A 14,557-nucleotide genomic window follows, 5' to 3' on the forward strand; every position below is an offset into this window, starting at 1 on the left:
AGGACGCCCAGGAAATAAAGGTCAGAGACACACCCTGCAGGCAACACGGAAACCCTGGTGTTGCCCTTCTCAGCGATGGGTGCCTGATTAGCACCAATAGCAGTAGGGGCTGTCATGCACCTGGAGCGGCACCCATAAGGCCTCTGGTCAACATTTCTTTTCCCTGTTGATGCCTGCAGTTCTTCCATTAACATTGGAGGAGCCCTCCAAGAGACCTCACCTCCAAGATTTTGATTTTTCTTCCCTTGAGGTGAGACACTAATGAATACAACGGACCTTACCACCTGCACCCGACAGTCCAACAATCTCAGGGGTTTCACGACCGTTCACCCTGGAAGCCCATCCACAGATACCAGGTTAAGAAACCTGGGCAGGGTTTACTAGTTCCAAAGTTCCTTCCTTTGAAAGAATAATACCCCAGAGCTCTCTTTAAAATGCAGATGACCCTGCGAAGGTCTAAATGACTAACCAGTCAGTGTGAGTTTCCCAGAGATAGCCTGAGACTTTAAGGGCAGGGCTGGGAAAAGGAGAGCCTAGGGGTGGGGAGGCCCCATGGGGGCTCACAGTTTGGACTAGAACTGGGAGGGGAATGCACTGAGCCTAGAGGGCTAATAGCTAACTTCCTACAGCGCTTGCAATAACCTTGAGAATTTCTTGCTACCAACATCCCCATTTTGTGGATGAGGAAACTGAGACTAGAAGAGAGCAAATGACATGCTACCCAGCTATTGGCAGAGCAGGAACTTGAATTCTCCATTAGCCTGAGATCAGCGCCGTCAGCAGCTCATTTGATCCTCACAATGAGGTATCTTTTTTTTGATGGAAGAGGAGATTGAGGCAATTCACAGAGGGCCACACAATGCCCTGCCTCCATGGGAAACCCCTGTGTGTCCCTGGCTCCCTCTGGACCACTGAGCGAGCAGCCCCTCGCCATCAGCTCCCTGGAGTTTGGAGAAGGGCTTGCCGAGAAGTCTGGGGTGAGCTCATGCCCAACCTGTCCTCACTGCCCCTAATTGTTTTCTAAAATCCTTTTTATTGAATTATCAGAGTGTAATGGAGGAGTCGATGAGAGTCGCTGCAGAGTTGCAAGGCCAGGGCTTGCTGGGTGGAGGAAAGCAAAGCCCTAAAGGCTCCCTGGGCCGAGTGATGGTATAAAATATGAATTTTTGCATAACTGAGGGAAAAAAAATAAACGGACAAGGCTGCCACATGGGGGAAACGCCTGTTTCTGTATTTCCATTATCTTGTTTAATGCACAGTCCAGCAGGAGCCTCAGTGGGAAAGACAATACTGGAAACTTTCCCCCTGAGCCTCCTGGTGAGTTAAGAGGCAGAGAGAGCCAAGATGCAGAAATCCAAATGGCCTGGGCGTATGCTTAGAAACCCATTAAAATAGAGGAAACAGGTGGGGAAACTCTTTGAAACTGAGGTGGGTGGGAGTGGGGAGCTGGACTGACCTGAAACGGTGTGTTGGTTTGAGACAGTGCCTCTCCTCTGGGGTTGAGAAGGTAGCCTCCGTGGGCTCAGATTCACCTTAAGCTCTGGGTGAAATATTTAAACTTTGCCTTCCCCATGAGCAAGGGGGAAAAGAGATGGTCCTTTCCAAAGCACAACCTCCACACCGAACACTTACTAAGCAGTTGCTATGAGGCGCCAAGTACTCTGCTTAGTGATTTTCTTTTATTGGCACCTAATAACCCACTTACACAGATAAGAACACTGACTTGTCCAAGGTCACACTGTTAAGTAGCTGACTCTACACACTGTAATTCTGATCATGCTTGGAGGGTGAAGGGAATGATGGTCCCTCTTGCATGAGATGTTGAGTTATTTGTAAATCACAGGTTTGAGTGTTCTCTAATGGATCTCTTTCAGTCAACATTATAGGACAGGTTGAAAACTGTAGCTCCAGCTACAAGACTATGTGGGGCCACATGAGGTGAAGCCAATGGAAGAACAGACCCTGGAATCAGAGGGCTGTGGGTTCCTCCACCACCTCCTACTGGCCCCAAATTCTTTATGCTTCAGTTGCCTGTCTATGAAATGGGAATAGTAACACAGCTCTTGAGTGGTTTTGAGATGAGATTAAATGAGCTGTCAATGTCAAATGCTTAGCACAGAGCCTGGCACAGTAACTTTGTATGCCCAGCACCTATTGTTACTATTATTATCCTTCAAATCAGTATACAACTTTTATCGTGCAGGAAATATTGATATTATTAATTGTATGGCAACCTCAGAACAACATAGTGAGGCATTTGTGATTATTGCTTCCATCCGGAAGGTGGAGAAACTGAGGCTTCGAAAGGGGGAGGGAGTTCTGCCCAATGAACTGATCTGCAGTCACTGACTGATGGAGACCCTCACTTAAAAAGATGGAAATAGTATTTTAATTATTTTTTTGTGTGTTACTCTTTCCCCTCATGCTTGGAAGTCTTAGCATGTGCCTAGTGCTAGTATAGAACCTGGCATTGGTAGTCATTAGGTAACAACTTAATAAAATGAAATATTTTTATCTAAAAGCAAATTTCCAATATCCTATTGAGACTATTCGGCATCAGTTTAATCTGCAATGATGAAACTACATTTCATTACTGATAGTGATGTAACCCCAGCGTTTTTAACACTGAAATTAATACAACTAAAATTGAATAAAAATATAAGTATTATCGAACAATTGAAAATAATTAGATTGGAAACCTCAGGAACTAAAAGCATTATGTGTGATATTAAAAAAGAAGAAAAAAAGATAGACATAGTTAAAGGGTAAAATCCTTTCTAGTCCTTTCTGGCTCCAGGTGTTAATGAGCCCAAGAGAGGCTAGTATTTGAATCTGGAGGCAATAGGAATTCTGGAGCCCCTACTCTGCTGATTGTACCAGCGGGTCACTGGGTGGGCGCAAGGCAGGGCAGTATCGGGGGCGGAGCGTCCGACCCGCCCGGGGAGGAAGCGGAGGCCGCGCCGCTCATTGGCTGCAGGCGGCAGGTGCATCCTCAGCCAATCAGCTGTCCAGGGGGCGGGGCCTTTGAGGCTCACCTGGCTGCTGAGGCGCTGCCCAGCTCAGTGGCGTCCGGAGCCCAAAAGCACCTGTGAGTTCGCGGAAGCCCAGCCAGACTCCAGCCCGGCCGAACCCGGCCCAACCCCCGCCCAGCCTGCCATGGGCCCCCCGTGCCACAACCTCTCCCCGCTTCTGCTGCTGCTGCTGCTGCTGCTGCAGGTACATTGGGTTCCCTGACTTTGAGGGACTCCTTCCGGCCCCACTTACCGCGCCCCGGCCACCAGTCCCTCTCTTTCGTCGTCCCTTCCTCTTTCCTGTCGCCCCCGTTCCCTCTTCCAAGAAAGTTTGGGTCCAAAGGGCCTGAACCGCCTGGAAACTGCGCCGCGCTCTGGACTCCAGGGAAAAGGGACTGGGAGCCGGTGCGGGTGAAGCGCTAGAACTGCTTTGCCCACTGCCTCCCGCAAATGCCCGAGGTTGGGGGCATGTTTCGCTGGACTCGGGTGGGCTAGGGACGGGGGATGGGGGGCGTGGAGTAGGGTGAGAGTCTGGGTATGGAATAGGGAGGCTCCGGTCCATGTTAGAGGGGAGCCAGGAATAGTGGGGATGACCCCTGAGGTAAGGGAAAGGGAAACCAGTAGAAATAAGTCACCTTCCCTGTAAAGAAAGGGTAGTAAATAGGTATTGGGCACCCCGGGATAAGAAAGTGGGGTCAAAAGGGGTTGGAGCACCTCTTGGTGGGAGGAACTGGCCTAGGAGTGGGGGTGTTCTCGGTATAAGGAAAGTGGAGTTGGGAGGAGTAAAAATGTCTCCAATGAAATGAAAAAGGAGACTGGAAGGAAAGGGGTTCTAGGTCTGGAGGAGAAGACCCAGCAGCCTCCTCCCCGGGAATTCCTGGGGGTTTGGGGCTGCGGGTTTCCGAAAGGGTTTGGTGTGGCTGCCTGCCCCGGGGGTATGGGGACGGGTCCCTCCCACAGCCGTGGCGCCGCGAGCTAGGGAGGGGAGGGGCCCTTGGTTTCGGAGTAGGCAGGAGGGGACCTCCCCAAGTCACCCTGGTTCCATACCTTTTCCCTACCTAGGTCTCACCGTGGCTCTGCCAGGAGCCCGAGCCCTGCAATCCTGGCTTTGGCGCCGAGAGCTATACGTTCACCGTGCCCCGGCGGCACTTGGAGAGAGGTCTAGTCCTGGGCAAAGGTGAGGGCGCGCCGCCGGTGTCCCTGAGCGGGGTGGGGTGGGAGTGGGAAGAGTTCGAGAAAGGGCGCTCTCATGCCCCTGGGCTGGCGACCCCCTTCTTCCCTGGCTCGGATGACACCTCTGTAATTTACACAGATGCAGGGATGTAAAATTTTACCATAATAGAGCATTGGGGTTGAGGGGGCTATCTTGTATGGTGAACTTAGTTATGGGGGGAGCACTTATTAGAGGCCTTGTATGCGTTTCTTATCGCTCTGACCACTATGAGACAGTCTGTCATTTCAGGCTGCAAAAATCTGATGTGTGGGAAGAGGGTGTCTGGGTGGGGGTGGTAATTCCCGTTTTGCAGATGAGCAAAATGGAGGCCTGAGGGTGGAGTCCACTTGCCCCAGGATCAGCAGAGCAGGAATCTGAATAGGGATCTGACTCCCAGGCCCCATTCTGCACCATCTCTGGGATGACTGAGGAGCCCTCTTGGTTACTAACTAGGCTGTGGCTTTTGCTCATAGAGATGAAAACATTTTGATACAGGTACTATTCCTCTAAGGAATAATTTTTGTTTTTTTAAAGCTTGGTAGCTCTGACTCAGGGAATGAAAATGGACATAGTGTACTTCTGGGCCTTATCACTGTGATAATCAGGATTCTAGAGTTTTCTTTGTTTGACTTCACTGTTGCCCAGGAGTGAGAGTAAGGGGAGGTTTCACTGATTCCCAGGTGCTTATTTCCTTTTAGACTTTCTCCTCCCTCTTGATTCAGTTGATTGGGTGAGTGTCATAACAATAAAACACTTTATTGAAATGAGAAATCACCCATAATTCCCCTGAAGGAATTTACTGTTTAGTCTTCCAATCTTTTTTCTTAATTTTTTTTTGAGGGGGCAAGGTAATTAGGTTTATTTAGTTAGTTAGTTTTTGGAGGGGATGGTAACTAGGTTTATTTATTTATTTTCAGTGGAGGTACCTGGGGATGGAACCCAGGACTTGGTTCATGCTGAGCTCTACCCTCCCCCCTAATCTTCCAATCTGGCCACAGGGAAAATCTGCAGCAATCACGCTGTTGTCCAAATTTTTTTTTGAACTTTGGAAGTTGTTCCAACAGTGGCTTTTTTTTTTTTTTTTAAACAGAGAAACTGCAGTTTGATTGATTAAGCATATTTGCTTTTCTGGGGCCCGGCTGTGTGGAGCTTTCTACTGGATTAAAAAGGAAGTGTTGTCTGCCCGATTTTTGCACTGGGTCCACCATTACGCGGCCAGTCTCTGCTTGATGTTCTGTCCAGCCCAGTGCTGGGACCCCAGGAGTGACTGAGGAGATACAGAGATTCTCTAGCCTTGCCCCTGGTATCTCATGTTCCAGCAGGTTGCTGAGAACTGTCCCAGGACCCGCTTAGATGGCACTGTTGGACACGGGCATTTAGGTGCCAGAATGTGTGGTGGCCTGGGATGTTTTGAAGGCTGGCTTCTTGGAGGAAGTTGATCCAGACCTGAGTTCAGGGCAGGGGTTAGAAATGGTGCGCACATCTGTGTATCACGTGTTGTAATACAAGTGCTGGTCACTTTGTTTTCCTTCACCAAGACATCTGGTAGCACCAAGGTGGGTTAGTCTATCCCCTGCCACCCTACAAGTTCTTGGATCTGACCAATAATAATATTATTACATATTAGTAATAACATAAGTATTATCATTATTAATAGCCACACCTATTCACTTTTGAGCTGGACTCTGGGGCAAGTGCTTCACATATTTTATCTTATTTAATTTTCCCAAGAACTTTATGAGGGTGGGCATCGTTGTTATTTCTATTTTGAGATGATGAAACTGAAGTGTAAGGCAATTTCGTACTTTGCTCAGGGATCCACAGGTGTTCTTCCTCCTGTTCTCGCCCCTTCTCAATAATTGCAAAAAAAAGAAAGAGGATATTTGGGCAGTTTGTGTCTATCATGAAGTAGATGTCATCCTCCCTCTGTGCCCTGGAGAGCAGACGTGTCAACAGGGCGGGACCCCCGACGGGAGCTGGTGGTGATGGAGATGGGTCAGACCCAATGGGAGGTGGAGGGTCTGGGAGCTGGTGGTGCTGGTGGGAGAGGCAGCCTCTGGAAGCTGCTTGTGCAGTTCTAGTTTCTTTTATAGCCACATACCTAGCCCCACTCAACAGATTTCCTGAATTTCACTTTTTTTTTTTTTTTGGCCTTTTTGGACCATTGGGTCACCTACCAATGCAATGTGGAACCCCCCCCCCCCAAATGAAAGTACCCTTCTAGTAAAATCACAGGTGCAACCTTGGGGAACTGGCTTTGTGATTTAAAAAGGCAGCCAGGATTTAGGGAGTTGGCTTCATTCTCTTTGGACAGTCCAGGAAGATGGAGGATGCAACATTAGTGCCAGGTTAAACCGTGGCCTGTTGGAAATTTGCTGCGTGGGAGTCTGAGAACGAGGGGCCTGTTACTTTATGTCTACAGGTGGCTGAAGAGTGGCACAGATAGGGTTTTATCCAAATTCACGGGATCTTGGGGTAGTTTTCTGGGGTCATTCCTGTGCCCTGCGAGATGGCTGACCCCACAGTCTCACTCAGACTTTCATTTATTCCGTTAGTTCCTCTCCAAGTTCTGGAATGGAGGATGCCAAAACAAACACTGAAACCACAACTGTAAAGTGTGGGGTTTTTTTTGTTTTTGTTTTTGTTTTTTTGTAAAGTAGTTCTTTAGAGTTTCTGATTATTTTCCTTTTCCTTAGACAAACTGGTTGGAGAAACCCAGTCTCTCGGATCTCAGGAGAATTACCCTAGTGCACTCAGCCTGAAGTGGATTGAGGGGTGGGAAAAAAGCAGGCAGGCTTTCACACCGATGGTTTCCTTGCTTTGCTTCTTCCACCACCTGGCCTTGGACAAACAGCCTTGTATTTTGGGTTAGAGCTCTGGTTGCCTGATGGATTGACCCAGCTCACAAGTACCCACCTGTAGCGGATTAAATACACTCCTTTCCCCCTCCTAAAAGATGTGCTGAAAGGTGATTGAAATAGTACACAGGCTCCCTAGTTAAACTAGGCTTTAAAAAAAACAAATACGGAAGCCCGCTTTGGGATCACTTTATGTCATCAGATCCCCTCTCCTCCGCCCCTCAAACTCCTAAACATCACTCCCCTATGACTCATCTTTTGAGGGTTGGTGCAGAGCTCCCTGAGGAAGGACATCAATGGGTCATTCTCCTGCCTTGTCTTTGTGTCCCACAAGGAGTGGTGGAAATGTCCTGGGCCCTGCAAGGCCATCTGAGGAAGGCTGGCGGCTGCTGCTGCTTCTCTGCAGAGCCACCTGACCTGCCCTTCATCTCAGCCAAGTGGTTATGGAAATCCCTGTTTGCTCTCTGGGTCTTTTTGTTCAGTGAGCCTTTTTTTCCCCAAAATGCTCACCTTGGTGTCTGTTACACAGTCCCTTCCAAGTGTAGCCCCAGATAAGCTAGATGCTGAAGCAATCAGCTCTCACATCTCCCAGAAGCTGCCAAAACCTGAAAATCCCCAAGAGGCACCTGTCACAATCCAGACTTTCTGAGTTTTCGCTCTGCCAACCCCCATCTCCTTTCAGGGCTCTAGGCTTTCAAGGAGGGGAATGAGATGAGTACGGCTGGTCCAGCTGGTCCTTAGTTCTGTGAAAGATCCAGGTTTGAATTTCAGCTACTAGCTGTGTGACCTTGAGTAAATCCCTTTACTTCTATGAGCCTCAGTTGCCCCCATCTGTAAGATGGGGGGAGGCAACACTATTTATAAGTTTGTTGTGAGGATTAAATGTGTATATCCATTCATTTGTTTGGATTCATTTGGTCAACAAATATGAGTGCCTGCTAAGGGTGAGCACTGGGCTGGACCCTGGAGTTACAGAAAGAATAAAGCTGAAGTGGGCTGAACATAAAGTGAGATGGATATAAGGAAACAGGAAAGAGTCATTAAATGGTGGCTCATATTTCTTAGGGACGGAATAGGCACTCAAATATTATTTTGAGCAAATAAATGAGTGAGTAAATAAATATTTACTACCCCTCATACCTTGGCTTATTTTTCCCTCTCAAACTGCGGCCTCAGCCCAGCCCTCAATGTTGATGGTAATTGGCAAGGAATGTTGGGTCTGTTAGAACTTTCTAAGATGCTTGTGAGGGCTGCATGCCCAGTCAGTGGCTCTTGAAGCCAGACTGTAGTGATAAGTGTGTCCTGGGATACAGAGTTCTGAGTGCTTCCCTCTGAAAGCTGAGGAGGGCAGGAGGGGAGACCTCAAACCCGATTCCGGAAATGGGAGGGCAGTTGGACATTTTTAAGTGTTTTTTGTCTTTGGTCAATTAGAAAGAAATTTGTGGCGGCGTCTCTCTCCCTCCCCTGCCCTCCTCCCCTCCATCTCCAAGTTCTCCTTGTGCGCACTTCAGCTTTTGCTTATTACTGTTGGGAGAGTTTTAGGCCTCCTGTCTTTTTCCTTCTTCCCTTTTCCTCCTCTTATCCACCTCCAATCCCCTACTCCCCACCACGGCCCCGATGGCATCTTCCCAATATTTATAAGGTTCTTGAATCAGACTGTTCAGATTGAAATCCAGGTAATGCCCCTTACCAGCTGAGGCCAAGGAATTTCCCCTTCTGTAAAATGGGTGTAATAGTCCCCATGTCATAGTACAGATCAAGTGCTCAAGGACTGTTGATTACAAAGCCACTGGAATATTTGGTGCCTTCTATTTGAGACTCTCCCTTGTTTTACCTTTGGTTCAAGTGCTCTCTCCCACCCAGCAAACCTGCCAAACCAGTTTCCTCACTCTCCCTGCTTCTGTGTTAAAGCAAACACTGCTCTGCAAACAGCAGTGACTAGACCAAAGTGCCCTTTGCCTAGAACGGAAATTCTTTGGTGTTTTCTTGCTTGCCCCTGTGCAGTGTGCTTGGGGAGGGCTGAAGTGGATTTGCCTGTGGACCTGCCCATGAATATTGTTCATAATTGGGGTGCGAGGGGTGGGCAAAGAGCAAGGAGTAGGGCAGGGGAATCAGGACCATCTTGAACTGGTCAGTTTTGCTTGCTTTTTAAATAATACATAATTTCATAACACACATGGCCCTGGCCCCTGAGATCATGGTTTATCCACATGGCTAAGCATTCAATCTCCTGGGGCGCTTCAGAAATGCAGATTTGCCCTCCTGCCAGTTCACTGAGCTAGTTAGTCTCTGAAGGTCGAGTTCTGGACATGGCATTTTTAAAAGCTCCCCAGGTGCCTCCTGCTACCTGGTTCATTGCCCTGGACAACTCCAGTGGCTGGGTTACCAGTGTTTGATGAGTAAATACCTGGTGCCAGCCAAGGTGTGGGCATCTGGTTTTCCTGCCCGAGGCCAGGGATCCAAGGGCACCCTTGATGGGGGAGGGATAAGACTGTCTGCCATGTCAGCGAAGGCGAGCTCTGTGGGTGCAAAGTGGAGCAGGTGGGGTCGAGATGGGGGACCCAGAGAAGTGTCTGTGCCCCAACCTCTCCTGCCACCCACCCACTGCTGGGAGGACTGACTTAAGTCAGTACACAGGGGCCCTCAGGGAGATTGCAGAAAATCTCCTAGAGAGACCCCCTCTCCTAGTGGGCCATTCCAGCATCCTGGAGAATGTCACTGGGGTGGGAAAATATTCAAGGATGGAGGAGCGGTCAGCTTTACTTGCTGGGCCTTGGTTAATGAGACAGTGTCCTTTGCTGGGAATAGAGGAGAAAGAAGAGCAGGTTGGGGAAGGAAAATTCATTCTCGGTTAGGGAAGTGTTAAATTAGTCTGAAGGACCCAGAAGTGGCATCATCAAAGAGGTATTTGAGACTTTCAGGTCTGGAGCTTGGAAATACAGTAGGCACTGGTTTAAATATGAATTTGTATAGGATGGTAGTCTGTTGTCCCTAATCTTGAGTCAGTAGATGCAGAGATTTTGCAGGGACCCCACAAAGTGGAGGGCTTTGCTGAGAGTATGTATGTGGAGGTGGCCAACAAATCAAAATACAAATATTTGTTTCTACCCAGTGTTAGGAGTGGGACTTACAAAAATGGGTCCTCACAGACCTGACAGCTTGCTAAGCCTCACAGTGGCCCAAGGCAGGAACCATCATTATTCCCCACAGATTAAAAGAAGTTGGACAACTGGCCCTGGGTCACCTAGTCAGGTGGTGACAGAGCTGGGCCTACAGTCCTTTGCTTCCGTCTTCGAAAAGCTGTGCTCTTTCCCACACCCCTATCCTGCCTGATGGCCAAACCGCCTCTCCGCTGAAGCTGATTCACTTTCTAAGGGGACGGAATCCCCTCCTGCCCTCCGGAAAAGAGGTCTTTATACCATTTGCCTCGCATTACTTTTAGTTGTGATGCTAAAATTCAGCCTTTTTTTTTTTTTTTTTTGCCTCTGAAGGACCACTTGTTTTTCACTTCTGGGCCATTTTCAGCCTCTATCCCTTTTGACCTTCACTTCCAAATAAGTGCTAGGTGAACAGCACTTCTTTTCCTTTCTGTCTGTATGACTCCCTGGGTCTCTGAAAATGCAATTATACTGGCATTGGAGATAAGGGTTTGGGAGGGAGGGAAACTGTCCTAAACAAACTCATGTTCCAACTGGGACTTACTCAAGGTGTGGGAGCCAGGCCGAGGTCGGGGTGTGGATCTCTCCCCAGGGAGAGGGAGAGCGTGCCTGTGCCTGGCTCCCTGTGAGCTCGGACATTACTGCTGGGACTTCGTGGGGCCTGCCCGTAAGGGTTCAACCCATTCCGCATGAGCAAATTCATAAATGGTGGCCAGCACAATACCCCATGGGATAATTGGCTAAGGTCTACATAATAATTAGTGGGCTTTGTAATTAGGAGAGCGTATAACAGGCCGAAAGCCTTTCAGATTTATGGTACCTGGGCTAAGAAGAATACATGTTTCTGTGGTTTGGCACTCAGATGCACTGATCTGTCACCCCTGTTCCCAGGAGAGTTTCCCCCAAAAGACTGTTTTGAGTGTCTTTGCCTAGATATTGCAACAGCCTCCTTTTCTTGGTCTCCCCGCTTCCTCTGCCCCTCCCTCAACACAGTCTTTTCTCCACTCAGCAGCCAGAGTGATGGTTTTTATTTATTTTTTATTTTTGTTTGTTTGTTTTGCCATTTTAAGTGTAAAATTCAGTGGCATTAATTGCATTCACAATGTTGTGTAAACAGCACCACTATCTATTTCCAGAATTTTTTAAAAAATTGAGTTATAGTCAGTTTACAATGTTGTGTCAATTTCTGGTGTACAGCACAATTTTTCAGTCATACATGAATATGCGTATATTCGTTTTCATGTTCTTTTTCACCATGAGCTACTACAAGATCTTGAATATATTTCCCTGTGTTATACAGTATAAACTTGTTTATCTATTCTATATATACCTGTCAGTATCTACAGATCTCGAACTCCCAGTCTGTCCCTACCCACCCGCCTCGCCCCCAAAGTGATGGTTTTTAAAACTGAAGCTAGAAACTTCATTCCTACTCAAAATCCGCCATGGTTTCCCATTTCACACAGGATGAAAACCAATGTCTTTTCTATGACATAGAAACCTTCCATGACCTGCCCTCCTTGTCCTCGCCCCCCTCTTACCTCTTACCCTCGTTGCTTTCCAACAACCTAGGGTACAGCAGGCACGCTTCCACCTCAGGGCCTTTGCACTGGCTATGATGACTATTCATAATAGTTTCCCCCTGCTGGCTGTATGGCCTTTGTGTCTTTAAGTCTCTGCTCAAGTGTCACCCTCTTAGTAGGGCCTTTCTTAAACCCCCTGTTAGAGGCAGTAACTCCTTCCCTTTTCTTTGCTTTATTTTCCTCTGTAGCACTTGTCATCATCTAACATGCTTATTTCTCCTATTATCCGTCTCCTCCCACTAGAACAAATGCTCCAGGAGGCCAGGGCTTTTGTCTTGTTGAGTTCAGGCTCTATCACACCTGGAATTTTCATGGCACATAATAGGTGTAACTATTTGTTGAAGGAATGAATGAGGTTTCAGAGTATGTATAGGTCTGTATGTGTCTTTTGCTTTTAGAAGTTATACCACTGGGCATTTTTCAAACAAATTGAGATGTGATTGACATGTAGTTTCAGGTGTAATTGTGCTTTTTATTTTAAAGGAAAGAAGGAACTTTTCCAGGATGAGCCACAGAAAGGGCATAAGGAGGAGGGCTATTCTCAGGGCCTGTGTCTCTGCTTGGCACTCCTCAGTTTCTCCGAGCCCTGCACACCCTGGTGTAACCTTACCTAATTGTCTTGTCACAAAGCAGCTTGCAGTCTAGAGTCTAAAGGTCAGATGAGCCATTTCTGCCCCACACTTCTTGGTGTAAGGAAGCACCAGATCAAAATCTAAACAGAGATCTGAGCCCGCCAGGGCCATCTGTCTGGTGTCCTATTGTCTGGGTGACACCTTCTTTGAGCCAGGCTTCCAGATACAGTCAACACCTTTCTCCTGGGTGTCTGCAGCATCCTTTGGGCCCATTAATTCTTCAAGACCTGGTTTCCATTCTTCAAGTTCTTGGCAATGCATAGGAGCCTGTTGAGAGATGCAGAAAACTTGAAAACAGTAATTTAAGGATAACTCAATCACCTCCTGGCCAAGATAAAAATCTCATAGCTCTGAAATTCATCTGATCAACAAATATTCATTGAGAGAGTAGTATAGGACAGTAGCTTATAAATCTTTATGTAAAGATACAGCACCCTGCCTTCAGGAAGATACTGCCTAATGGGCAGAGTTGCCAGATGTAACTGGTCATCCTGGTTTTTTAATGTTAAATTTGAATTTCAGGTAAAAAAATGACTAATTTTTTCTATCAGTAGGTCCTGTGCAATATTTGAGTCTAAAAAGATTATTGTTTCATCCTCTACTCCTTCCAAAAGCAACATTGTATGGATAGTAGTACTATGCGTCTAGGGCTTTTCCCAGATGCTGTCTCTCCCTTACACCTCATAAAACCAGTGAGAAGTGACTGTTTCAGACCCTGAGTGAGATTATACAGTTCACACAGACAGGAAGTGGGAAAGCCTGGCCACGTGTTCAGTGGCTGTTGTACTCCAAAACCTCCACTCTTTCCAGCAGGAAATGCCAACTAACAAGTTGGTCTGGGAGCCGCCAGGTGAAGGGGATGCATGGTTCCTGTTCTGAAGGTCTCGGGGCGGGAGGAGAGAAGTCTCTCGGAGTGACAGGCATTCATTTACCCCTTCACGGAACAAATTTACGTTGGGTACCTGCCTAGCACGGTGCTAGGCATTGGCGATGCAGTAGGGGACAAAGACAAAAATCCCTGTCCTTGTGGACTTTCCTTCTAATTGGAAGAGACGGAGGAGACGATGGTGATCTATGGAAGGGAAAAAATGCTGCAGGAAGGGCGATAAGAACCATGTGTGTTGCGGTGGAGGGATTTGGGGGAAGTCGTCACTAAAAAAGAATGATAATTTGTGTAAAGACCTGAAGAAGTGAGGTGCTCAACAGATATTGGGATTGGACTGTTTCATTTTTAGTTGTTTTGGGGGTGAGGTAATTAGGTTTATTTATTTATTTAATGGAGGTACTGGGGATTGAGCCCAGGACCTTGTGCATGCTAGGCAGGCACTCTACCACTGAGCTATACCTTGACCCCCCCCAGGGTTGGACTGTTTCTCAAGTGAGCTAGACTTCCCACATTCAGTCCATATTGGTGCCATTTAAAGCTATACTCTAGGCAGGCATTTTTCTGGAAGAATAATCTTGAGAGCTAATTGTCACCACATCTCCTTTAAAGGGCATCGGATTCAAACCAAGATCCAGTTCTCTTTCCAAGCCACACCACCCCTTGGCGTGTTGCCCAAGAGGAATGTGGCTGTAAGTCCAGTTTGCTTAACTTCCTTATGGCAGAGGGATGAGGATGCTCAAAATAGGCATCGTGACTTCCCTGGCAGATTTGGGGGGTGCGTTGCACACAGTGTGGGGAGATATTGGTTACACATATACCAGTGTCCCAGGACCTGCTAGTTAGAATGAAGCCTGGGTTCAGTATGAGGATTTTCAAAGACTACAAACTTCCCCACAAATTCTTCATCACAATTGTGTGGGAGTCTTTGAAAAGGGAATGAGGTGATCAACTTGTTTGTGGGAAAAGTTGTGGCTTTTCCATAGAAAACGTCACCCCTTGAGTCAGCTCGGGACAATAACCTGGGCCTTGTTGGCTGGTGGGGTGGGGCCCTGAATCACCGCCACTGAGAGGCCTCCCCTGGTGAGGTTATCAGTATCAGGGCCTGAATCACCCTCTCCTGGTAGCAGGTGCTTTAGGTGTCTGCTGTTACTCACAAATCCCGCGAGATACTGGCCCTAGATCTTTGCACCCTTAACAAGAAACCCGTCTTGCCAGA

General features: G+C 47.6%; 1 protein-coding gene across 2 annotated transcripts in view; it reads left to right on the forward strand.

Annotated features, from left to right (window-relative positions):
• Positions 1-3,048: 3,048 nt before the first annotated feature.
• The window catches only part of CDH1 (cadherin 1), a 67,757-nt gene continuing 56,248 nt past the window's right edge, over positions 3,049-14,557 (forward strand). Inside the window, exons 1-2 of one of the 2 annotated variants that reach the window (XM_006203732.4) lie at positions 3,049-3,216; positions 4,074-4,188. In XM_006203732.4, the coding sequence (XP_006203794.1) occupies positions 3,157-3,216; positions 4,074-4,188 (175 nt within the window). In that variant the 5' untranslated portion in view covers positions 3,049-3,156. Of the gene's footprint in view, positions 3,217-4,071; positions 4,189-14,557 lie in introns of both variants that reach the window. The other variant, XM_031680746.2, reaches the window with a different exon arrangement.

Source organism: Vicugna pacos, chromosome 9, assembly GCF_048564905.1.
Source record: "Vicugna pacos chromosome 9, VicPac4, whole genome shotgun sequence".
In the NCBI taxonomy this organism is placed as follows: domain Eukaryota; kingdom Metazoa; phylum Chordata; class Mammalia; order Artiodactyla; family Camelidae; genus Vicugna; species Vicugna pacos.